Raw genomic sequence first — 25079 nt, forward strand, 5'->3', positions numbered from 1 at the left:
ATCGGTTTATATGGGGGCTATATATAATTATGGACCGATGTGGACCAATTTTTGCATAGTTGTTAGAGACCATATACAAACACCATGTACCAAATTTCAGCTGGATCGGATGAAATTTGTTTCTCTTAGAGGCCTCGCAAGCCAAATCGGGGGATCGGTTTATATGGGGGCTATATATAATTATATATATAATATATAATATTTTTGCATGGTTGTTAGAGACCATATACTAACACCATGTACCAAATTTCAGCCGGATCGGATGAAATTTCCCTCGTTTAGCGGCCCCGCAAGCCAAATCGGGGGATCGGTTTATATGGGGGCTATATAAAATTATGGACCGATGTTGACCAATTTTTGCAAGGTTGTTAGAGACCATATACTAACACCATGTACCAAATTTCAGCCGGATCGGATGAAATTTGTTTCTCTTAGAGGCCTCGCAAGCCAAATCGGGGGATCGGTTTATATGGGGGTTATATATAATTATGGACCGATGTGGACCAAGTTTTGCATGGTTGTTAGTGACCATATACTAACACCATGTACCAAATTTCAGACGGATCGGATGAAATTTGCTTCTCTTAGAGGCCTCGCAAGCCAAATCGGAGGATCGGTTTATATGGGGGCTATATATAATTATGGACCGATGTGGACCAATTTTTGCATGGTTGTTAGAGACCATATAATAACACCATGAACCAAATTTCAGCCGGATTGGATGAAATTTGCTTCTCTTATAGGCCTCGCAAGCCAAATTTGGGGATACACTGAAAAAACAGTGAACCCACCAAGAAGAAACATTTCGGTTAATTTTAGAAAATTTTGAATATTTTTAGAAAATTTTAACTAAACAGTATAACAAACGCTGGCATCACGCCGATGTCATAAAAATAAGTAAATATTTTTCGACAAATTCAACAAAATTCATTAGACATAATTACGTTTTTTCACTTGTTAAAGAAAATTTTGTAGTTTGAAGGAAAAAATTGGAGTTCAAAATTGCAAGAATGTCTTTAGTGACATACGAAGTTCATGATGAATGCATTTGTAGTAAAATTTACCAATTTAAAGAAATATTGAACTATTTTGTGGAAGACACGAATTTAGTTAATCTTTATCCTTCATTTGTGTATATTTTTTTCCTCGATTTTAGTTCATTTAACTAACGTACACAAAAAATTATTAGAGTACAGGAAACTTTCTCCAAAAATAATAATTCCATGAACTAAACGAAAGTTAAATTGGCTTTAGTGAAATAGAGAGTTCACTTTTTTTTGAGTGTACGTTTATATGGGGGCTATACGTAAAAGTGGACCGATTTGGCCCATTTGCAATACCATCCGATCTACATCAATAACAACTACTTGTGCCAAGTTTCAAGTCGATAGCTTGTTTCGTTCGGAAGTTAGCGTGATTTCAACAGACGTACGGACGGATGGACGGACATGCTCAGATCGACTCAGAATTTCACCACGACCCGGCATATATATACTTTATTGGGTCTTAGAGCAATATTTCTATGTGTTACAAACGGAATGACAAAGTTAATATACCCCCTATGGTGGAGGGTATAAAAAAACAAGTATATACGGCCGTAAGTTCGGCCAGGCCGAAGCTTATGTACCCTTCACCATGGATTGCGTAGAATCTTCTTCTTAACACTGCCATCCACAATCGAATTACTTGGGTTGCGGTAACACATGCCGATGGAAGAGCAAAATTCATCCGATCCGGTTCAAATTTGGAACGCGGTGTTAGTATATGGCCGCTAACAACCATACCAAAATTGGTCCATATCGGTATATAGTTATATATAGCCGATCCCCAATCACACAAAAATTGGTCCATATCGGTTCATAATCATGGTTACCACTCGAGCCAAAAATAATCTACCAAAATTTTATTTCTATAGAAAATTTTGTTAAAATTTCATTTCTATAGAAAATTTTTTCAAAACGTTATTTCTATAGAAATTTTTGTCAACATTTTATTTCTATAGAAAATTTTGTCAACATTTTATTTCTACAGAAAATTTTGTCAAAATTTTATTTGTATAGAAAATTTTCTCAAAATGTTATTTCTATAGAACACTAGCGTAACCCTGCCCGCTTCGCTGCGCCTTCCGAAGCATATTTGGAGGAATATTTTGCGTTAACTTAGTCAACTATATCCTTCGTGCTGAAAACAAATTCGAAAAGATTTGAATTCTTTTAAACAAATCGGACTACTTTATTTTTCGTTTATAGGTACAAATACGGCGGGAGAGGGTGTACCCTTTCCACCAATTTTTTTTAATAATGTTCTGTATTCAAGTAGTTGGACAATCTTCTATATTTCCTGTGAATTTTAAGTGTGGTTTGTCAAGGAAAGGTATCCTTCTCCTCAACATATCTGAAAATTAAGCACTATATTATAATAACATACAAAGAATTACTGTTTCCACCACATTAACATTTGCTAAAATGTTGGAAAATGATGCACCCTCTACGTTGGCTGCCAATTTCATGTAAATTTAAGTTCTTTACTAAAAAGAAGTCTGGCAGAAGCCTGTGCAAAAATCATAAAATTATGTACCGAGTTCCCATTTACGGACAACCCTCTACTTTCAATTTAAGAAAAAAAAACGGACAAAAGGGAGCCCTCCCCCCACCTTCGCTCCACTCCGACCTGATATCGGACTATCACGTACCCTATATTAATTTCACAACTACTCAATGGTCCCTACAAATTCTATCGAAGTAAATCGACGAAGTTTATTTCAATATTCCCTTTCCCCAACCAGATATCGAAAAATCATATACTAATTTAAAAATTATGTATAAATTTAATCACCTCCTCCCACGTTTCCTGTAAATTTCAAGTAGATCGGCGATGTTTAAATTTTGCTCTATTGTTTTAAACGGACGTCACTTTCCCCGATACAATATCGACAAACACCGTAGTGAATAGCATCCCTAACCTTCCCTGAAAATTCTTGAAACTTTCCTTCAAGTGTGGGGCAAGGAAGGTTGCCTCTTCGTTCATAACCTTCCCCCACTGCCTATGTAAATTTCAAGAAAACTTAAGAATTGTTGTTTTTTTTTTGCAGTTTTAGAGGAGGACCTCCTCCCCGACTAAATATCGAAAAGTGATGTAGCGTATCTTTTGTAAACGTCCCAGAAAATGTCAAGCAAATTATAAGCCTAAAAGGGCGGCCTCTCTTCCGTCCAAATATCACAAAATCAGGTATCAACTATTATTATCGTAACCTCTCCCCAGTCCTCTGTAAATTTCAAGTAACTCGGTAAAAGTTTAATTGTTTCTCTGTATGTACTTAAGAGAAGCGGATGTCTCCCTATGCCCTTTCATTTTTATTAAAAAATTAAGAACCTTATATAAATTTCATAACCCATTTTTTCCGTAAAATTTCAGTCGGGGGAGTTTAGTTTTGTTTGTACTTTCAAAAAAAAAAAAAATTGGGGCGGGGTGCTCCCCCTCCCCGACCAAATATCGAAAAATAATGTAGCGGATTTTTGTCTAGATGCCAACCCCAACATTCAATGAAAATTTCAAGCAAATCGCATAATTTTGTTCCAAGTTTAAAAAAGTAGGGCAAGGGGGAGGTCCCCCTCCCCGTCCACATATGAAACCATCAGGTACCCCATATTAATTCCATAACCTCACCGCATGTTCTGTGTAAATCTCAGATAATTTAGAGAATTTTAGTTTTTTCACTGTACTCTAAAAAAAGTCGAACAAAGGGGAGGTCCCCCTCCGCCACCAAATATCGAAATATAAAGTAGCGGATCTTTGTCTAGATACCAAACCCAACCTTCAATGAAAATTTCAAGCAAATAGGTCAACTTTGGTCCAATTTTCAAAAAGTCAGACAAAGGGGAGGTCCCCCTCCGCGACCAGGTGTCAAAAAATGAGGTACCCTATTTTCACCACATGAACGCCCTCTACGATCTCTGAAAATTTCAAGTAAATCGGTTCAGCCGTTTCGGAGCCAACTCTGAACATACAAACAAACAAACAAACAAACATAGATTGAATTTTATATATAAAGGGTGATTCTTTTGAAGTTAGGATTTTCATGCATTAGTATTTGACAGATCACGTGGGATTTCAGACATGGTGTCAAAGAGAAAGATGCTCAGTATGCTTTGACATTTCATCATGAATAGACTTACTAACGAGCAACGCTTGCAAATCATTGAATTTTATTACCAAAATCAGTGTTCGGTTCGAAATGTGTTTCGCGCTTTACGTCCGATTTATGGTCTACATAATCGACCAAGTGAGCAAACAATTAATGCGATTGTGACCAAGTTTCGCACTCAGTTTTCTTTATTGGACATTAAACCAACCACACGAATGCGTACAGTGCGTACAGAAGAGAATATTGCGTCTGTTTCTGAGAGTGTTGCTGAAGACCGTGAAATGTCGATTCGTCGCCGTTCGCAGCAATTGGGTTTGTGTTATTCGACCACATGGAAGATTTTACGCAAAGATCTTGGTGTAAAACCGTATAAAATACAGCTCGTGCAAGAACTGAAGCCGAACGATCTGCCACAACGTCGAATTTTCAGTGAATGGGCCCTAGAAAAGTTGGCAGAAAATCCGCTTTTTTATCGACAAATTTTGTTCAGCGATGAGGCTCATTTCTGGTTGAATGGCTACGTAAATAAGCAAAATTGCCGCATTTGGAGTGAAGAGCAACCAGAAGCCGTTCAAGAACTGCCCATGCATCCCGAAAAATGCACTGTTTGGTGTGGTTTGTACGCTGGTGGAATCATTGGACCGTATTTTTTCAAAGATGCTGTTGGACGCAACGTTACGGTGAATGGCGATCGCTATCGTTCGATGCTAACAAACTTTTTGTTGCCAAAAATGGAAGAACTGAACTTGGTTGACATGTGGTTTCAACAAGATGGCGCTACATGCCACACAGCTCGCGATTCTATGGCCATTTTGAGGGAAAACTTCGGAGAACAATTCATCTCAAGAAATGGACCGGTAAGTTGGCCACCAAGATCATGCGATTTGACGCCTTTAGACTATTTTTTGTGGGGCTAGTTCAAGTCTAAAGTCTACAGAAATAAGCCAGCAACTATTCCAGCTTTGGAAGACAACATTTCCGAAGAAATTCGGGCTATTCCGGCCGAAATGCTCGAAAAAGATGCCCAAAATTGGACTTTCCGAATGGACCACCTAAGACGCAGCCGCGGTCAACATTTAAATGAAATTATCTTCAAAAAGTAAATGTCATGGACCAATCTAACGTTTCAAATAAAGAACCGATGAGATTTTGCAAATTTTATGCGTTTTTTTTTTTTTTTAAAGTTATCAAGCTCTTAACAAATCACCCTTTATATAGATTTTGTCAACATTTTATTTCTCAAAAATTTATTTCTTCAGAAAATTTTATCAACATCTTATTTCTATAGAAATTTTTGTCAACATTTTATTTCTATAGAAATTTTTGTCAACATTTTATTTCTATAGAAATTTTTGTCAAAATTTTATTTCTATAGAAAATTTTATCAACATCTTATTTCTATAGAAATTTTTGTCAACATTTTATTTCTATAGAAATTTTTGTCAGAATTTTATTTGTATAGAAAATTTTGTCAAAATTTTATTTCTATAGAAATTTTTGTCAAAATTTTATTTCTATAGAAATTTTTGTCAACATTTTATTTCTATAGAAATTTTTGTCAAAATTTTATTTCTATAGAAAATTTTGTCAACATTTTATTTCTATAGAAAATTGTATCAACATTATATTTCTATAGATAATTTTGTCAACATTTTATTTCTATAGAAAATTTTGTCAAAATTTTATTTCTATAGAAATTTTTGTCAACATTCTATTTCTATAGAAAATTTTGTCAAAATTTTATTTCTATAGAAAATTTGTGAAGTAAATACCTCTTAGGTGGAGTTGAATATTTTGCAAAATCTACCAAATCATCGGGAATTCTACCAATCTACCAAAGAGTAAAATATCTAGTATTTTGGAAGAATTCTGCCAACTGTGGCAACCGTGGTCTCAAGTCCATTCACATCGCTGTATACCAAGAAAGTTATAGACGTCTCAAGTCCATTCACAACGCTGTAGTTTGTCTGCTCACGGTAGAGGCAAGGTAGGCACTCTTTCGTTTAAAATGAGTGATTTTTTATCTACTCGTATCTTTAATTTTGTTTCCTATCATTTGTTCTATTGATAAAATTTCAAATCTTGTAAAGGGTGATTTGTTAAGAGCTTGATAACTTTTTTTAAAAAAAAAACGCATAAAATTTGCAAAATCTCATCGGTTCTTTATTTGAAACGTTAGATTGGTCCATGACATTTACTTTTTGAAGATAATTTCATTTAAATGTTGACCGCGGCTGCGTCTTAGGTGGTCCATTCGGAAAGTCCAATTTTGGGCAACTTTTTCGAGCATTTCGGCCGGAATAGCCCGAATATCTTCGGAAATGTTGTCTTCCAAAGCTGGAATAGTTGCTGGCTTATTTCTGTAGACTTTAGACTTGACGTAGCCCCACAAAAAATAGTCTAAAGGCGTCAAATCGCATGATCTTGGTGGCCAACTTACCGGTCCATTTCTTGAGATGAATTGTTCTCCGAAGTTTTCCCTCAAAATGGCCATAGAATCGCGAGCTGTGTGGCATGTAGCGCCATCTTGTTGAAACCACATGTCAACCAAGTTCAGTTCTTCCATTTTTGGCAACAAAAAGTTTGTTAGCATCGAACGATAGCGATCGCCATTCACCGTAACGTTGCGTCCAACAGCATCTTTGAAAAAATACGGTCCAATGATTCCACCAGCGTACAAACCACACCAAACAGTGCATTTTTCGGGACGCATGGGCAGTTCTTGAACGGCTTCTGGTTGCTCTTCACTCCAAATGCGGCAATTTTGCTTATTTACGTAGCCATTCAACCAGAAATGAGCCTCATCGCTGAACAAAATTTGTCGATAAAAAAGCGGATTTTCTGCCAACTTTTCTAGGGCCCATTCACTGAAAATTCGACGTTGTGGCAGATCGTAAGTCTATTCATGATGAAATGTCAAAGCATACTGAGCATCTTTCTCTTTGACACCATGTCTGAAATCCCACGTGATCTGTCGAATACTAATGCATGAAAATCCTAACCTCAAAAGAATCACCCTTTAAAAGAAAATGCTGTACATCTACACCTTTTTCAATGAAAATTTACTGATTTGTAAGGTAATTTTCGTTCTCCAAAAATAAATTGAGTCACTTGACTGCACAATTGAGTGCGATGGACATGAGAAGTCTATGCATTTTTTGGTCTATACGTCCGTCTATATCTTTCTTGATCTATTACTTAACTTGTTGTCTGTGATTGTTTTTAAACAGCTGATGCCAGTGTTGCACAATTCGGACATACCCTGGAAAAAAGAGTACTCTGTTTTCTTTTAGTCCGTCACGACTTGGGTATTTAGTAGTACAAGAAAACAGGTCTTATGTTTCCCCTTTTCCTGGGGAATATGTAACATGTTCTTCGCAATCATGCTATTTTCTCGGAGATTATGTATCTGCTTTGGGCAAACATGCTTATGTTTAGCGTGAAAATAATATTTTAGGATAATTATATTCCACATTCACCGTGAAAAAGTAAAGAAATATGTTTGGGGTGATCATATAACTTCTCTGGGTGTATACATGTATATTAAAATTTCTCTAAAATTTCTCTAAAATTTCCTTCCAGATCTACCTATGTAAGTCCTGATACTCCAATTAATCACAATTCTTGTAATAGATCAACTACAATATATTCATCACTGCATACACCGCCATTGGAGATTGCTCCCAATATACCGAATTTGTATCAGGAAATTTCTTCTTCATATGATTATTCAAAGATAGTGGGAAGTCCTCTTATACAATGCAATCTGAAGAAACCTAATGTGGAACAAAGAAGAATAGAGTCAACGCCTTATCACAACTGTAACATCTATTCAAAAGTATATGAGTATCCCGACGCCAATAAACCATGTCAACAATATCAACCACAATTGGATGTAGCAAAATCTTATAAATGTTGTAATCTGGACGATGAGGGATATCATAGAATTGATTATTATGAAGTTTTAAATGTGTGAATATTTAAGAGAAAAAGATTTAGAGAAACAATCTAATAAAATATTTTATATAATGCATTAAATGTAGGGGCAAAAAAGTGTGTTTTTCATATGTTTCGGTGTAAACAAGTATATATTTGGGACTCAATTTGTTAAAACACATCACTTTTAACAGTAAGTATATAATTGTCATAAACTAGTGTAAAATGCACCCAGAGAAGGAATATGATCACCTCCAACATGTATCGAGAGCAAAATGTTATTTTTGGACGGCAAACATGTAACTTGTTTGTCGCAATCATGTTATTTTCTCGGAAATTATGTATCTGATTTCGATGACCATGTATATGTTTGCGGAGAAAAGAAAATTTTTGCGACAAAAATGTTGCATGTTTCCCATCCAAAAATAACATTTTGCTCTTGAAACATGTTTGGGGTGATCATATTCCTTCTCTGTGTGTGCTTGGGGCATATATGCTAGAAAATATTATATTAGGGATATGAGAGGGTTGACTTTTAAATTTCGGGATTAGAGAACAAAAACAAATATTAATCATCGAAAATCACTTTATTGTTACGTGGATGGCCAGTATAGGATATACGGGACGGGCGAATGCCACCCCTCCCCACTGGACGCTTAACAACAATTCTACTGTTCAGTCATCTCGTTGAGAGATTTGCGTCAGGCTATGACCTGTTTGAGTTAAGGAACACACGCAGAGAAGAATTATGATTGTCACAATCATATTCGAAGAGCAAAATAATATGATAGGAGCTATTTTTGCGGCGACCATGTAACATTTTAACCTGCAACCATGTTGACTCAGTGAACATGGTTCTAAGAAAAATATAACTGTCCTCATCTAAAATGTTATTATATTGATAAAAAGAATTTTGTTTGAATGAAAAGGCAATGGTCACGATTTAAAATGTTATGGTAATCATTAAAAATGTTTTTCTCCTAGTTAAAAGAACATGGTCACAACCTAAAATGTTTTGATCTTTATGAAAAAAACTTTTTTCATCGTCGAAAAAAGGACGCCACTTGAGAAAAGAAAACACAAAGTTAACATTATTTGTTTGTTTTTATTTATTTATAAACTAATTCATTGTTTATTTGTATTTATAATGCCGTTCAAGCAAACATCATATATTTTTACACACTCTTTTTATACCCTCCATCATAGGATGGGGGTATATTAACTTTGTCATTCCGTTTGTAACACATCGAAATATTGCTCTAAGACCCCATAAAGTATATATATTCTGGGTCGTGGTGAAATTCTGAGTCGATCTAAGCATGTCCGTCCGTCCGTCCGTCCGTCCGTCTGTTGAAATCACGCTAACTTCCGAACGAAACAAGCTATCGACTTGAAACTTGGCACAAGTAGTTGTTATTGATGTAGGTCGGATGGTATTGAAAATGGGCCATATCGGTCCACTTTTACGTATAGCCCCCATATAAAGGGACCCTCAGATTTGGCTTGTAGAGCCTCTAACAGAAGCATATTTCATCCGATCCGGCTGAAATTTGGTATATGGTGTTGGTATATGGTCTCTAACAACCATGCAAAAATTGGTCCATATCGGTCCACTTTTACGTATAGCCCCCATATAAACGGACCCCAAAATTTGGCTTGCGATTGCTCTAAGAGAAGCAAATTTCATCCGATCCGGCTGAAATTTGGTATATGGTGTTGGTATATGGTCTCTACCAACCATACAAAAATTGGTCCACATCGGTCCATAATTATATATAGCCCCCATATAAACCGATCCCCAGATTTGGCTTGCGGAGCCTAAAAGAGAAGCAACTTTCATCCGATCCGGCTGAAATTTGGTACATGATGTTGGTATATGGTCTCTAACAACCATGCAAAAATTGGTCCATATCGGTCCATAATTATATATAGCCCCCATATAAACCGATCCCCAGATTTGGCTTGTGGAGCCTCTAAGAGAAGCATATTTCGTCCGATCCGGCTGAAATTTGGTACATGGTGTTGGTATATGGTCTCTAACAACCGCGCAAAAATTGGTCCACATCGGTCCATAATGATATATAGCCCCCATATAAACCGATCCCCAGATTTGGCTTGCGGAGCCTAAAAGAGAAGCAAATTTCATCCGATCCGGCTGAAATTTGGTACATGATGTTGGTATATGGTCTCTAACAACCGTGCAAAAATTGGTCCATATCGGTCCATAATTATATATAGCCCCCATATAAACCGATCCCCAGATTTGGCTTGTGGAGCCTCTAAGAGAAGCATGTTTCATCCGATCCGGCTGAAATTTGGTACATGGTGTTGGTATATGGTCTCTAACAACCGTGCAAAAATTGGTCCACATCGGTCCATAATTATATATAGCCCCCATATAAACCGATCCCCAGATTTGGCTTGCGCAGCCTAAAAGAGAAGCAAATTTCATCCGATCCGGCTGAAATTTGGTACATAATGTTGGTATATGGTCTCTAACAACCATGCAAAAATTGGTCCACATCGGTTCATAATTATATATAGCCCCCGTATAAACCGATCTCCAGATTTGGCTTGCAAAGCCTCAAAGAGAAGCAAATTGCATCCGATCCGGCTGAAATTTGGTACATGGTATTGGTAAATGGTTTCTAACAACCATGCAAAAATTGGTCCACATCGGTCCATAATTATATAAAGCGCCCATATAAACCGATCCCCAGATTTGGGTTGGGGAGCCTCAAAGAGAAGCAAATTTCATCCGATCCGCCTGAAATTTGGTACATGATATTGGTATATGGTCTCTAACAACCATGCAAAAATTGGTCCACATCGGTTCATAATTATATATAGCCCCCATATAAAACGATCCCCAGATTTGGCTTGCGAAGTCTCCAAGGGAAGCAAATTTCATCCAATCCGGTTGTAATTTGGAACATGGTGTTAGTATATGATCTTTAACAACCGTGCCAGAATTGGTCCATATCGGTCCATAATTATATATAGCCCCCATATAAAACGTTCTCCAGATTTGACCTCCGGAGCCTCTTGGAGGAGTAAAATTCATCCGATCTGGTTCAAATTAGGAACGTGGTGTTAGTATATGGTCGCTAAAAACCATATCAAAATTGGTCCAATCACACAAAACTTGGTCCATGTCGGTCCATAATCATGGTTGCCACTAGAGCCAAAAATAATCTACCAAAATTTTTTTCTATACAAAATTTTGTCAACATTTTATTTCTATAGAAAATTTTATCAAAATTTTATTTCTAGAGAAAATTTTGTTAAAATATTATTCGGTTCATAATAAAATTTTCATCATTGTCAAAATTTTATTTCCATAGAAAATTTTGTTCAAATTTTATTCGGTTCATAATCATGGTTGCCACTCGAGCCAAAAATAATCTACCAAGATTTTATTTCTATAGAAATTTTGTCAAAAGTTTATTTCTATAGAAAATTTTGTTAAAATTTTATTTCTGTAGAAATTTTTGTCAAAATTTTCTTTCTATAGAAAATTTTGTCATACAATTTAGAAGATGGTGTTAGGTGGTTTTAAGATGCCTTGCCATCGGCAAGCGTTACCGCAACTTAAGTAATTCGATTGTGGATGGCAGTGTTTAGAAGAAGTTTCTACGCAATCCATGATGGAGGGTACATAAGCTTCGGCCTGGCCGAACTTACGGCCGTATATACTTGTTTTATTTCAATTTCAACAATCTGTAATTATTCCATATTTACATCGTGCCCATCAAATATACAAACGCAGACATCATGTAACTGCAAATAAAAATAAATGATACCATATAGCAAAATGCAGAACAAAACAAGTATAAACGGCCGTAAGTTCGGCCAGGCCGAATCTTATGTACCCTCCACCATGGATTGCGTCAATCGAATTACTTGGGTTGTGGTATCTTAATTCGTTTTCTAAATTGTGTGTTAGTCCATACGTGGTATACATTAGACAAAAAAAGTATGTGTAGGTAAGTCTACAAATAATTACGAATCGATATGGACTTTTGCACGGTACGTAGGGAGCCAGAATTGCAATATGGGGGTCGCTTATATGGGGGCTATATACAATTATTGATATGGACCAATTTTTGTGTGATTGGGGATCGATTAATCTGAGGGCTATATATAACTATAGACTGATATGCACCTAGTTAGGCATGGTTGTTAACGGCCATATACTAGCACAATGTACCAAATTTCAACTAACTCGGATGAAATTTGCTCCTCCAAGAGGCTCCAAAACCAAATCTCGGGATCGGTTTATATGGGGGCTATATATGATTATGGACTGATATGGACCACTTTTGGCATGGTTGTTAAATATCATATACTACCACCACGTACAAAATTTCAACCAGATCGGATGAATTTTGCTTCTTCGAAAGGCACCGGAGGTCAAATCTGGGGATCGGTTTATATGGGTGCTATATATAATTATGGACTGATATGAACCAATTCCTGCATGGTTGTTGGATACCATATACTAACATCACGTACCAAATCAACTGAATCGGATGACGTTTGCTCTTCCATGGGGCTCCGGAGGTCAAATCTGGGGATCGGTTTATAAGGGGGCTATATATAATTATGGACCGATTTCGACCAATTTTTGCATGGGAGTTTGAAGCCATATATTAACACCACGTACTAAATTTCAACTGAATCAGATGAATTTTGGTCTTCCAAGAGGCTCCGGAGGTCAAATCTGGTGATCGGTTTATATGGGGGCTATATATAATTATGGACCGATGTGGACCAATTTTTGCATGGTTGTTAGAGACCATATACTAACACCATGTACCAAATTTCAGCCGGATCGGATGAAATTTGCTTCTCTTAGAGGCCTCGCAAGCCAAATTTGGGGGTCCGTTTATATGGGGCTATACGTAAAAGTGGACCGATATGGCCCATTTGCAATACCATCCGACCTACATCAATAAAAACTACTTTTGCCAAGTTTCAAGTAGATAGCTTGTTTCGTTCGGAAGTTAGCGTGATTTCAACAGACGGACGGACGGACATGCTCAGATCGACTCAGAATTTCACCACGACCCAGAATATATATACTTTATGGGGTCTTAGAACAATATTTCGATGTGTTACAAACGGAATGACAAAGTTAATATACCCCTCATCCTATGGTGGAGGGTATAATGACAAAGTTAATATACCCCCCATCCTATGGTGGAGGGTATAAAAAACAGGTACATTTTTATACCCACCACCATAGAATGGTGACGGGGGTATAATAAGTTTGTCATTCCGTTTGTAACACATCGAAATATCGATTTCCGACTATATAAAGTATATATATTCTTGATCAGGGAGAAATTCTAAGACGATATAACGATGTCCGTCTGTCCGTCTGTCTGTCTGTCTGTCTGTCTGTTGTAATCACGCTACAGTCTTCAATAATGAAGCAATCGTGCTGAAATTTTGCACAAACTCGTCTTTTGTCTGCAGGCAGGTCAAGTTCGAAGATGGGCTATATCGGTCCAGGTTTTGATATAGTCCCCATATAAACCGACCTCCCGATTTGGGGTCTTGGGCTTATAGAAAACGTAGTTTTTATCCAATTTGCCTGAAATTGGAAATCTAGTGGTATTGTAGGACCACAAATACGTGCGCCAAAAATTGTGAGTATCGATCCATATTTTGGTATAGCCCCCATATAGACCGATCTCCCGATTTTACTTCTTGGGCTTATAGAAATCGTAGTTTTTATCCAATTTGCCTGAAATTTGAAATCTAGAGGTATTTTATGACCATAAAGAGGTGTGCCAAAACTGGTGAGAATCGGTCCATATTTTGGTATAGCCCCCATATAGACCGATCTCCCGATTTTACTTCTTGGGCTTATAGAAACCGCAGTTTTTATCCAATTTATCTGAATTTGGAAATCAAAAGGTACTTTAAAACCGTAAAGAGGTGTGCCAAAAATGGTGAGGATCGGTCTATGTTTTGTTTTGGTGCCCATATAAACCGACCTCCCGATTTGGGGTCTTGGGCTTATAGAAACCGTAGTTTATATCCAATTTGCCTGAAATTGGAAATCTAGATGTATTTTAGGACCATAAATAGGTGTGCCGAAAATGATGAGTACCGGTCCATATTTTGGTATAGCCCCCATATAGACCAATTTCCCGATTTTACTTCTTGGGCTTCTAGAATCCAAAATTTTTATCCAATTTGCCTGAAATTGGAAATCTAGAGGTATTTTCGGGCCATAAAGAGGTGTGCCGAAAACGGTGAGTATCGGTCCATATTTTAGTATAGCCCCCATAAGAACGATTTCCACATTTAACTCCTTGGGTTTCTAGAAACCGTAGTTTTTATCTGATTTGCCTGAAATTCTAAATATTCTGGTATTTGAGGCTCACAAAAACGTGTATCGGATTAAGTTTTTATCGGTCCATTTGGTAATGCCTCCATATAGACCGACTTCACTTCTTGAGGGTGTAGAAGGCCAACTCATCATGAAAATTGCTTGAAACTCAATGCAAAATTTCCAAATTTTACTTCTCGGGTGCAAATCTACAGATTTAAGATTTCAAATCAATACGTTATTTTATAATTTTCTTGCACACTTACAAGAGATGTTAATAATTCCTCTAAAACTCAAACAAAAATGGTTCTTATAAATCCAGAATCTGATATAGTCCTCATAGGTGAAATCTTTAAATTTATATTCCGGAAGTGTCCTCAAGCCCTCCTGAAATTTCAAAGGAAACCCTAATATTTGGTTCATGGTGGTGGGTATTTAAGATTCGGCCCGGCCGAACTTACTGCTGTATATACTTGTTTCAATTACACTTTCCTTTTTTGTCTTCACATAAAACCACGTGTCACTTCTGAATAAAAAAATTAACACAAAACACAGTAAATCCGTATTCTACGTCCATTCCAAGAAACAATCCACACACGACTGAGGCTATATGAAAATCGTGTGTACCTGCTCAATGTTTTTATAAAATTATTTTCGCTGCAAGAAAGTTAAAAAATTAAATGGTCACGAAAAAAATGTAAATAGTCTTTATGGCCATGTAATGGTTTTAGACATGTCTATACTTAACCTATAAAAATACTTTTTTCCCTATAAACAAGTGAAAATATTGAATGGTCAGGTACATGATTTTCCCGACCATTTAATGGTCTCAAATTCTATCATTTAAATGATAGAACATGTTTGCGGTATTTGAGAACCATTGAAATGCTTATTGCCACCATACATTTTTCTCCGCTCGAAAACTATTTTTACAAAGACAAAATACATGGTTTTCGCGACAATTACATGCTCTAGATAAGCATTAAATGGATGCGGCAACCATGTCCAAACTTGGTTTTTCTGTGCGTGCAGAGAGTCCCAGGATTTTACTGTAGGTTGACTGTCTGAGTATATATTAAAGGGTGATACGATCAAAATTTGGTCAAGGGAAAACGCGTGTAAATCGGTGAAATCGTTTATTAAAAAAATCAAATTAAATTTCTTTTTCAAGTTCAATTAGTATAAAATTCAGGAAAAATATTCAGTTAGGCTTTCGCTTTTCCAAATCCGAATTGCCGGGCCTCACGCTTGACACCTGCCATCAGATTTTGTACAGCCACCTTGTCCACCTTCTTCGCCGCAGAAAGCCAGTTTGCCTTGAACTGCTGCTCGTCCTTAGCAGTTTTTTTTGTCTTCTTTAGGTTCCGCTTGACAATAGCCCAGTATTTGTCAATTGGGCGGAGCTCTGGCGTGTTGGGAGGGTTCTTGTCCTTGGGAACCACCTGCACGTTGTTGGCGGCGTACCACTCCATGGCCTTTTTACCGTAATGGCAAGATGCCAAATCCGGCCAAAACAGTACGGAACAACCGTGTTTCTTCAGGAAAGGCAGCAGACGTTTATTCAAACACTCTTTCACGTAAATTTCTTGGTTGACAGTCCCGGAAGCTATGAAAATGCTGCTTTTCAAGCCACAGGTACAGATGGCTTGCCAAACCAGATATTTCTTTGCGAACTTTGACAGTTTTATGTGCTTGAAAATATCTGCTACCTTTCCCCTTCCTTTTGCCGTATAAAACTCCTGTCTCGGAAGCTGCTTGTAGTCGGCTTTGACGTAGGTTTCGTCGTCCATTACCACGCAGTCAAACTTCGTCAGCATCGTCGTGTACAGCCTCCGGGATCGCGCTTTGGCCGTCGTATTTTGTTTATCATCGCGATTTGGAGTCACTACCTTCTTGTAAGTCGATAGTGCGGCTCGTTTTTTCGCTCGATGCACGGTTGTAGACGATATACCCAGCTTATTTGCGGCATCTCGGAGAGAGAGGTTAGGGTTTCGCTTGAAACTACCGGCAACTCTCTTTGTCGTCTCAGCGGCTTCCGGTTTTCGATTTCCTCCCGATCCAGACTTCCTGGCTGTCGACAAACGTTCCCCAAACACTTTAATTACATTTGTAACGGTTGATTTGGACACTTTTAGTGATTTTGCCAGCTTTGCGTGCGAGTAGCTCGCGATGCGCAAGCAAAATTTTGATACGATGCTCTTCTTGCTTGGACGGCATTTTGGCTCTAGCAGTCAGAGGATAATTCCCATCCACATAGAATTCACAACAACCATGCAGGAATTGGTTCATATCAGTCCATAATTATATATAGCACCCATATAAACCAATCCCCAGATTTGACCTCCGGTGCCTTGTGGAGATGCAAAATTCACCCGATCTGGTTGAAATTTGGTACGTGGTGGCAGTATATGATATTTAACAACCATGGCAAAAGTGGTCCATATCAGTCCATAATCATATATAGCCCCCATATAAACCGATCCCGAGATTTGGTTTTGGAGCCTCTTGGAGGAGCAAATTTCATGCGAGTCAGTTGAAATTTGGTACATTGTGCTAGTATATGGCCGTTAACAACCATGCCTAACTAGGTCCATATCGGTCTATAGTTATATGTAGCCCTCAGATAAATCGATCCCCACACGCAAAGAAAAAAAACGTTTGGAAAACGTGTACCGAAAACGTTTTTCTTTTGTTAGAGTTTTTTGAATTGCTTCCAAAATTTTAAACTTTTATCACCAAAAAAATTCGTTTGTTACAAAATTTTTATTTTTTCAATAAAAAAACTTATTTTTGAAACAACAACACAGTCCATTTCGTTTATATCAAACACTGTTCTTTTCTCACTTTAGGTCTTTAATAAGACACATTTTACAGTTCAAAATTTAATATACTACAATGGAATGTTGAACATTTTTTCGGAATCTTCCGAACATATCTGGAATATATGTAAAAAAAAAAAAACAAAAAAAACTTTGGTCGAAGCAGGGATCGAACCCACGACCCTTGGCATGCAAGTCGGACGTAGCAACCACTGCACCACGGTGACAAAGTAAATGTTTGTTTCTGTTAAATAAACTTTGTTTACTCGGTTCGTGGGCGCCGCAGCTATGCTATATAAATATAACTTATATGGATATTTATCTATTGATGACCATAACAGGTACATAGCTCAGTGGTTAGTGTGTTGGCTTACAAAGTGCATGGTCCGCGGTTCGATTCTCCGTCCAGGCGAAAGGTAAAAAAATTTTAAAAATTTATAAAATCGTATAATTTCTTCTACGTTGTTGGTATTACAGGAAAAGGTGTTAAGAACTAAAAAACATGTTGGATGTGAGAAAGATGTGAGGGAAAATGCAATTAGCAAGAAAACAATGTTTTTTTTTTTTTTTTTTTTTGAGTTTGTCCTTATGAAATTATTTTTACATCCTGGAAAAGAATTAACGTTTATCACAAAAAGTATATACTTTTCTCCCAAATACACTTTCTTACAGCGAAAAGCAAATGAGAAACGAACTTTGTTTGTCTAAAATTTCGTTTGGGAGGAAAGAATTATTTTTTTGCGTGCAATCACACAAAAATTGGTCCATATCAAGTTCATAATTCTATATAGCCCCCATATAAGCGACCCTCATATTTCAATTCTGGCTCTCTACGTACCGTGCAAAAGTCCATGTTGATTCGTAATTATTTGTAGACTTACCTATATGTTACATAACTTTTTTGTCTAATATATACCAAGTATGAACTAACTCACAATTTAGAAAACGATGTTAAGAAGTTTTAAGATACCACAACCCAATTAATTCGATTGTGGATGACAGTCTTTCGTAGAAGTTTCTACGCAATCCATGGTGGAGGGTACATAAGATTCGGCCTGGCCGAACTTACGGCCGTATATACTTGTTATACCCACCACCATAAAATGGTGACGGGGGTATAATAAGTTTGTCATTCCGTTTGTAACACATCGAAATATCGATTTCCGACTATATAAAGTATATATATTCTTGATCAGGGAGAAATTCTAAGACGATATAAGCATGTCCGTCTGTCCGTCTGTCTGTCTGTCTGTCTGTCTGTCTGTCTGTCTGTCTGTCTGTTGTAATCACGCTACAGCCTTCAATAACGGCGCTATCGTCCCCAAATTGGGCACAGATTAGTTTTTTGTTTGCAGGCAGGTCAAGTTCGAAGATGGGCTATATCGGTCCAAGTTTTGATATAGTCCCCATATAAACCGACCTCCCGAATTGGTGTCTTGGGCCTACAAAAACCGTATTTTTTATCAGATTTGCCTGAAATTGTAAATCCAGAGGTATTTTGGGACCATAAAGAGGTGTGTCGAAAATGGTCCGTATCGGCCCATGTTTTGATATAGCCCCCATATAGACCGATCTCCCGATTCTGCTTCTTAGGCGTCTAGAAACAGTATTTTCTATCCGATTTGTCTGAAATTCAAAATCTAGAGGTATTTTAGGACCATAAGGAAGTGTGTCGAAAATGGTCCGTATCGGTCCATGTTTTGATATAGCCCCCATATAGACCGATCTTCCGATTTTGCTTCTTGGGTGTCTAGAAACTATATTTACCATCCGATTTGCCTCAAATTGGAAATCTAAAGGTATTGTAGGACTATAAAGAGGTGTGTCGAAAATGATCCGTATCGGTCCATGTTTTGGTATAGCCCCCATATAGACCGATCTCCCGATTTTGCTTCTTGCGCGTCTAGAAACAGTATTTTCTATCCGATTTGTATGAAATTGAAAATCTAGAGGTAGTTTGGGACCATAAAGAGGTGAGTCGAAAATGGTCCGTATCGGTCCATGTTTTGATATAGCCTCTACTTAAACCAACCTCACGATTTGGAGTCTTGGGCCTATAAAAACCGTAGTTTTTATCCAATTTGCCTGAAATTGGAAATATAGAGGTATTTGAGGACCATAAAAAAGTGTGCCGAAAATGGTGCCCATCGGTCCATGGTTTGGTATAGTCCCCATATAGACCGATATCCCGATTTTGCTTCTAGGGCTTCTAGAAACTATATTTACAATACGATTTGCCTGAAATTGGAAATCTAGAGGTATTTGAGGACCATAAAAAGGTGTGCCGAAAATGGTGCCCATCGGTCCATGTTTTGATATAGGACCCATAGAGACTGATCTCCCGATTTTGCTTCTTGGGCTTCTAGAAACTATATTTTCTATCCGATTTTCCTGAAATTGGAAATCTAGAGGTATTTGAGGACCATAAAAAGGTGTGCCGAAAATGGTGCCCATCGGTCCATGTTTTGGTATAGCCCCCATATACACCGATCTCCCGGCTTTATTTCTTGGGCTTCTAGAATCCGTAGTTTTTATCCGATTTGCTGGAAATTAGTAATCTATAATGAAATTTTAGACAAACGAAATTTCCTTTTCTTATAAAGTATTTTCGTTTATTCAACTCTAAAATTCTCTAAAATAGCAGGCGCACTGATCATGAAAATTGCTTCAAACTGAAAGTAAAATTTCCAGATTTTACTCATCGTATTTATTTAAATAATGGCGGAAAAAATCTACAGATTTAAGATTTCAAATCAAGGCGTAATTTAATCATATCCTCGATATGTTTATAATTTCTCTAAAATTCAAACAAAATTGGTAGAATCTTTAAAGTTTTTCTTCGGGAGCTGACTGCCTTGGGAGAAGATTTGTCATCAAACCCCCTACAATTCTATATAGTATCAAGTAACCCACTACGACAAAGAGTTTTCAAAGTAAACTATCATATTTATTTCATGGTGGTGGGTATTTAAAATTCGGCCCGGCCGAATTTACTGCTGTATATACTTGTTTTTATTTATTTTTATTTTGTGTCTCTATAATAGCATAGAACAAATGATATTTATTGACTACTTCAGAGAACTTCTATGAAGTGAAAATTTTGCGGATTATTAATAATCACTCAAAAGACCAAATTTGTAGTAATATCGAAAAGATAAAACTTCATCAAAACACTGTAAAAATATCAATAAACGAAGAGTAATAAAACCGAAAAATTTAATGATCCAAAAAAATATATAAAGACATTAAAATATGGTATAATTAATAATTCATTTCCTCATAAAGATCCATGCTATATGGTCTATCCGAAGTTTGAGGCCGTATATAATCTCTCGAGTCTACAGATCTCAGTTCATTATTTCTTTGTGGTCTTTTGTTCGTAAGAGGTATTTCAGAAACACGATTATTATGGGATCTGGAAAGAAATCAAATAAACTCATGAATATTCACAAAATATCAGCTAATTACGTACCCCGATATCCTATGAGGATTAGACAATTTCTGAACATTTTCCTTAGCTGCTCGACGTCTTCGCCAACGTAACACTATAAATACTCCAATTATACCCATAAATATACAAAGACATATGGCCAAGACGACCAAAGCAATTATCCATTTTTGATCGTCGTCAGATACCCAGGGTTCCGGTACGGTTGGATAAACATAATAACTCTTACAGTCGAATGGTGAAACTTCCTTATTGCCTTTAGCTATCAGACAAAACAGATAGACCAAACCTTCTTGAAGATCTCCTACATGTAGGTTATAACCAGAACGAGAACGTTGATGAATAGCTTGCCAAGAACTCTGGATCAATTCAATGGCTTGAGAGTAATTATTGAAATAGACAAGATTGAAGTTAATGGCTTCGGATGGGACATCGATCCAAACACTTGTGGTTGTATGTCGTGATATAGTAAATTGGACATTTGATGTGATGAGAGCAATGACTAATGGTTTCTGGTTACTGGAATCTATACAGCAAATATTTGTATATATTGGAAGAGAAGGGGTTGATGTTGAAGTTGATGTAGTAGTTGCAGTTGCGGTTGTAGTTGCGGTTGTAGTTGTTGATGTGAATATTGTATTGGTTGTTTCTACGGTTGGCGCTGATGTTGATGACTCTGTTGTTTCTGTAGTTGAATGTGATATTGATGACGATGTTGCTGTAGTTGTTGACGTTTCTTCATCTGTTATGCCTTCAGTTTCTGTACTTGAATTTGATGTCGATAAAGATGTGGTTGTAGTTGTTGACGTTTCTTCTGTTTCTGTAGTTGAGCGGGATGTTGATGAAGATGTTGCTGTAGTTGTTGACGTTTCTTCATCTGTTGTTTCTTCAGTTCCTGTAGTTGAATATATTGAAGTGTTGATTGTAGTTTCAATCTCTGGATATGTAGTATTCCCAGAACTCTCGGTTGTTGTTAGATATGACGGTGTAGTAACAGTTATCCCTGTTGTTTCTACTTCGTCTGTCTGGGTAGTTCTTGATGTTTCAATTACTATAGTTGTAGAAAATGTTGTCGATTCCCCATCACTGCAATCTAGTTCCATATCAAAGAGATTTTCACCTCTTAGGTCAAGAGGTGTAAAACATTGCGATTCCATCTTATCGAATACTATGCTAAATAAATTCTCTTTTAACTCCTTCAACGATGGCCAATTGGAACAGTTGCAATCCCATATATTATTACCAATTGCCAGACTTTGTAAACCTCCAAACTTCATCAATAACTCTGAATCCAAAGTTGTCAAATAATTCTTACTCAAATCTAAATAGTGTAAAGTCGGAATCATTGCGTCGAATATATTCACAGGTAGATGGGTTAAATTACAGTTGGACAAATTTAAAGTTTGCACTCGTCCCAAAGTGGCAAAGGTCTCATTGGTGAATACATTTCTGAAGTTATTGTCTCGTAAATCAACAATTTTTAAGTTGGTAAAATTATTTCCATGAAACCAAATATTGAGGTCAATTGATTGCGGCGTCTGGGATTGTTGCAAGATTTGTAAAGTCTGCAGATTATTAGTAAAAGGCTTAAAGCAGTCTTTCTCATAAAATGTTGACCCATAAATACTATTCGTCATATTAAAAATTTCCAAGGATTTCAAACCCTCAAATGTTGACTTTTCTATCACAGATAATTGGCTATTCAACATTTGTAATATTTTTAGGTTCGTCACAGAAATTTGCTGAAATGCTCCTTCTTGTATCTCACCAAGATTGCAATCATCGATTACTAAAGTTTCCAAACGAAAGTTCCCTTGAAGAAATGTCGATTTCATTCTTCCACCTGGAAAGTTACAATCTTTGAGAATCAATTCCAAATCTCTGCCACACAAGGCATAAAGGGGTTCCAAATCTTTGTAAAGATTATTCGTATTTCCACCTTGGCATTGAAGAGAACAGTTGTCCTCACTCATATAACATGATATGCTGCTTAGAGACTTCACAAGGCTGAAAAGGTAATAGACAGTGATCATTATAAGTGATGTGACAAAAAGGACCTGGACACAATGTTCACGTAGCAGGGATTTAACTTAAATTTCGTTAGAACTCAATCAATTTATGTGAGATATCCTGGCTGGTATTTCTTACTGCCGATTTTTCATCCTCCGATCAATGGTTATAATCACAAGACATTGGGAAACCGTCCTTTTTCTACCACCGATGATGAACTTCTCTCTCATGAAAAGATTATAGACTAAATTTAGCTGTGAGTCCAAACAGAGTGTATGTGTGAAACCAATTACAGAAACTAAGAATACACAGAAATGACAACGGCAGTTACGAGAGTCGGCACACCTTAACTGCAAACATTTTTGGTTCTGTGGTAAGATTGCGTAGAACCCATGGTCATCTGTTTACAGGGTTGGTATGTTAACAAAGATCACTTCCTTAGTTAAAAAGTAGAAATTATTATGGAATGTGAAGAATATTCAGTTTGTCGAATGTCCTGAATCATACAAGAACAAACATGGTTGATACAAAAATTGTTTACACATGCTAAAGATTAAGGTTGGCTGATAAGTCCCCGGTCTGACACATAGATGGCGTCGCTAGTATTAAATGCATATTATTTTTATATAGTACAAACCTTCAAATGATTCGTATCAAACTTTGACGTTTGTAAGTCAATTAGTTTGTGAGATAGAGCGTCTTTTGTGAAGCAACTTTTGTTATTGTGAAAAAATGAAAAAAGGAATTTCGTGTTTTGATAAAATACTGTTTTCTGAAGGGGAAAAATACGGTGGAAGCAAAAACTTGGCTTGATAATGAGTTTCCGGACTCTGCCCCAGGGAAATCAACAATAATTGATTGGTATGCAAAATTCAAGCGTGGTGAAATGAGCATGGAGGACGGTGAACGCAGTGGACACCCAAAAGAGGTGGTTACCGACGAAAACATCAAAAAATCCACAAAATGATTGTGAATGACTGTAAAATGAAGTTGATCGAGATAGCAGAGGCCTTAAAGATATCAAAGGAACGTGTTGGTCGTATCATTCATCAATATTTGGATATGCGGAAGCTCTGTGCAAAATGGGTGCCGCGCAAGCTCACATTTGACCAAAAACAACAACGTGTTGATGATTCTGAGCGGTGTTTGCAGTTGTTAACTCGTAATAACCCGAGTTTTTCCGTCGATATGTGACAATGGATGAAATATGGCTCCATCACCTTACTCCGGAGTCCAATCGACAGTCGGCTTAGTGGACAGCGCCCGGTGAACCGTCTCCGAAGCGTGGAAAGACTCAAAAGTCCGCTGGCAAAGTAATGGCCTCTGTTTTTTGGGATGCGCATGGAATAATTTTTATCGATTATCTTGAGAAAGGAAAAACCATCAACAGTGACTATTATATGGCGTTATTGGAGCGTTTGAAGGTCGAAATCGCGGCAAAACGGCCCCATATGAAGAAGAAAAAAGTGTTTTTCCACAAAGACAACGCACCGTGCCACAAGTCATTGAGAACGATGGCAACAATTCATGAATTGGGCTTCGAATTGCTTCCCCACCCACCGTATTCTCCAGATCTGGCCCCAGCGACTTTTTCTTGTTCTCAGACCTCAAAAGGATGCTCGCAGGGAAAAAATTTGGCTGCAATGAAGAGGTGATCGCCGAAACTGAGGCCTATTTTGAGGCAAAACCGAAGGAGTACTACCAAAATTGTATCAAAAAATTAGAAGGTCGTTATAATCTTTGTATCGCTCTTGAAGGGAACTATGTTGAATAATAAAAACGAATTTTGACAAAAAAATGTGTTTTTCTTTGCTAGACCGCGGACTTATCAGCCAACCGTTCTATGGGCGTATAATCACATTGAGACCTTCGAGCCCAATGGATCTAAACATTCCCTATTGATTTTTTTTAGATCTACAGATTTACCGTTCTCTCGCTGTGCCCCTCAGCTCACCGAACAGAGTACTTCAGTTCGACACTTCCCCTGGTGAGTTCTTCAGATCTTCCACCACTGAGTTCGACAAATTTTTCCCGCTGAGTTTTTCGGATCTACAGCTTCCTCGCTGAGTTCTTCGGATCTAGAGTTTTCACTCTGAATTTTCCGTATCTACAATTTCAGCACTAAGTTCTTCGGAACTAAACTTCCCCTACTGAGTTCTTCAGATCTACTTTATCCCGACTAAAATCATCGTATCTATAGTTTCGCCACTGTAAACCTAGTTCTTAAATAGTTTATCGTATCTACAGTTTCCACACTGAATTCTTCGAATCTACAGTCTACAAATTTTTTCCCGCTAAGTTTTTCGGATCTACAGCTTCCTCGCTGAGTTCTTCGGATCTAGAGTTTTCACTCTGAGTTTTCCGTATCTACAATTTCAA

General features: G+C 37.3%; 1 protein-coding gene across 1 annotated transcript in view; it reads right to left on the bottom strand.

Moving 5' to 3' along the window:
- The window catches only part of LOC142239950 (uncharacterized), a 49328-nt gene extending 26665 nt beyond the window's left edge, over positions 1-22663 (bottom strand). The window contains exons 1-2 of the mRNA XM_075311681.1: positions 20715-22663; positions 20509-20657 (exon numbers count right to left, since the gene is read on the bottom strand). Coding sequence (XP_075167796.1) covers positions 20509-20657; positions 20715-22663 — 2098 coding nt within the window. The remainder of the gene's footprint in view (positions 1-20508; positions 20658-20714) is intronic.
- Positions 22664-25079: the final 2416 nt, after the last annotated feature.

Source organism: Haematobia irritans, chromosome 5 (assembly GCF_050003625.1).
Source record: "Haematobia irritans isolate KBUSLIRL chromosome 5, ASM5000362v1, whole genome shotgun sequence".
Classification (NCBI taxonomy): domain Eukaryota; kingdom Metazoa; phylum Arthropoda; class Insecta; order Diptera; family Muscidae; genus Haematobia; species Haematobia irritans.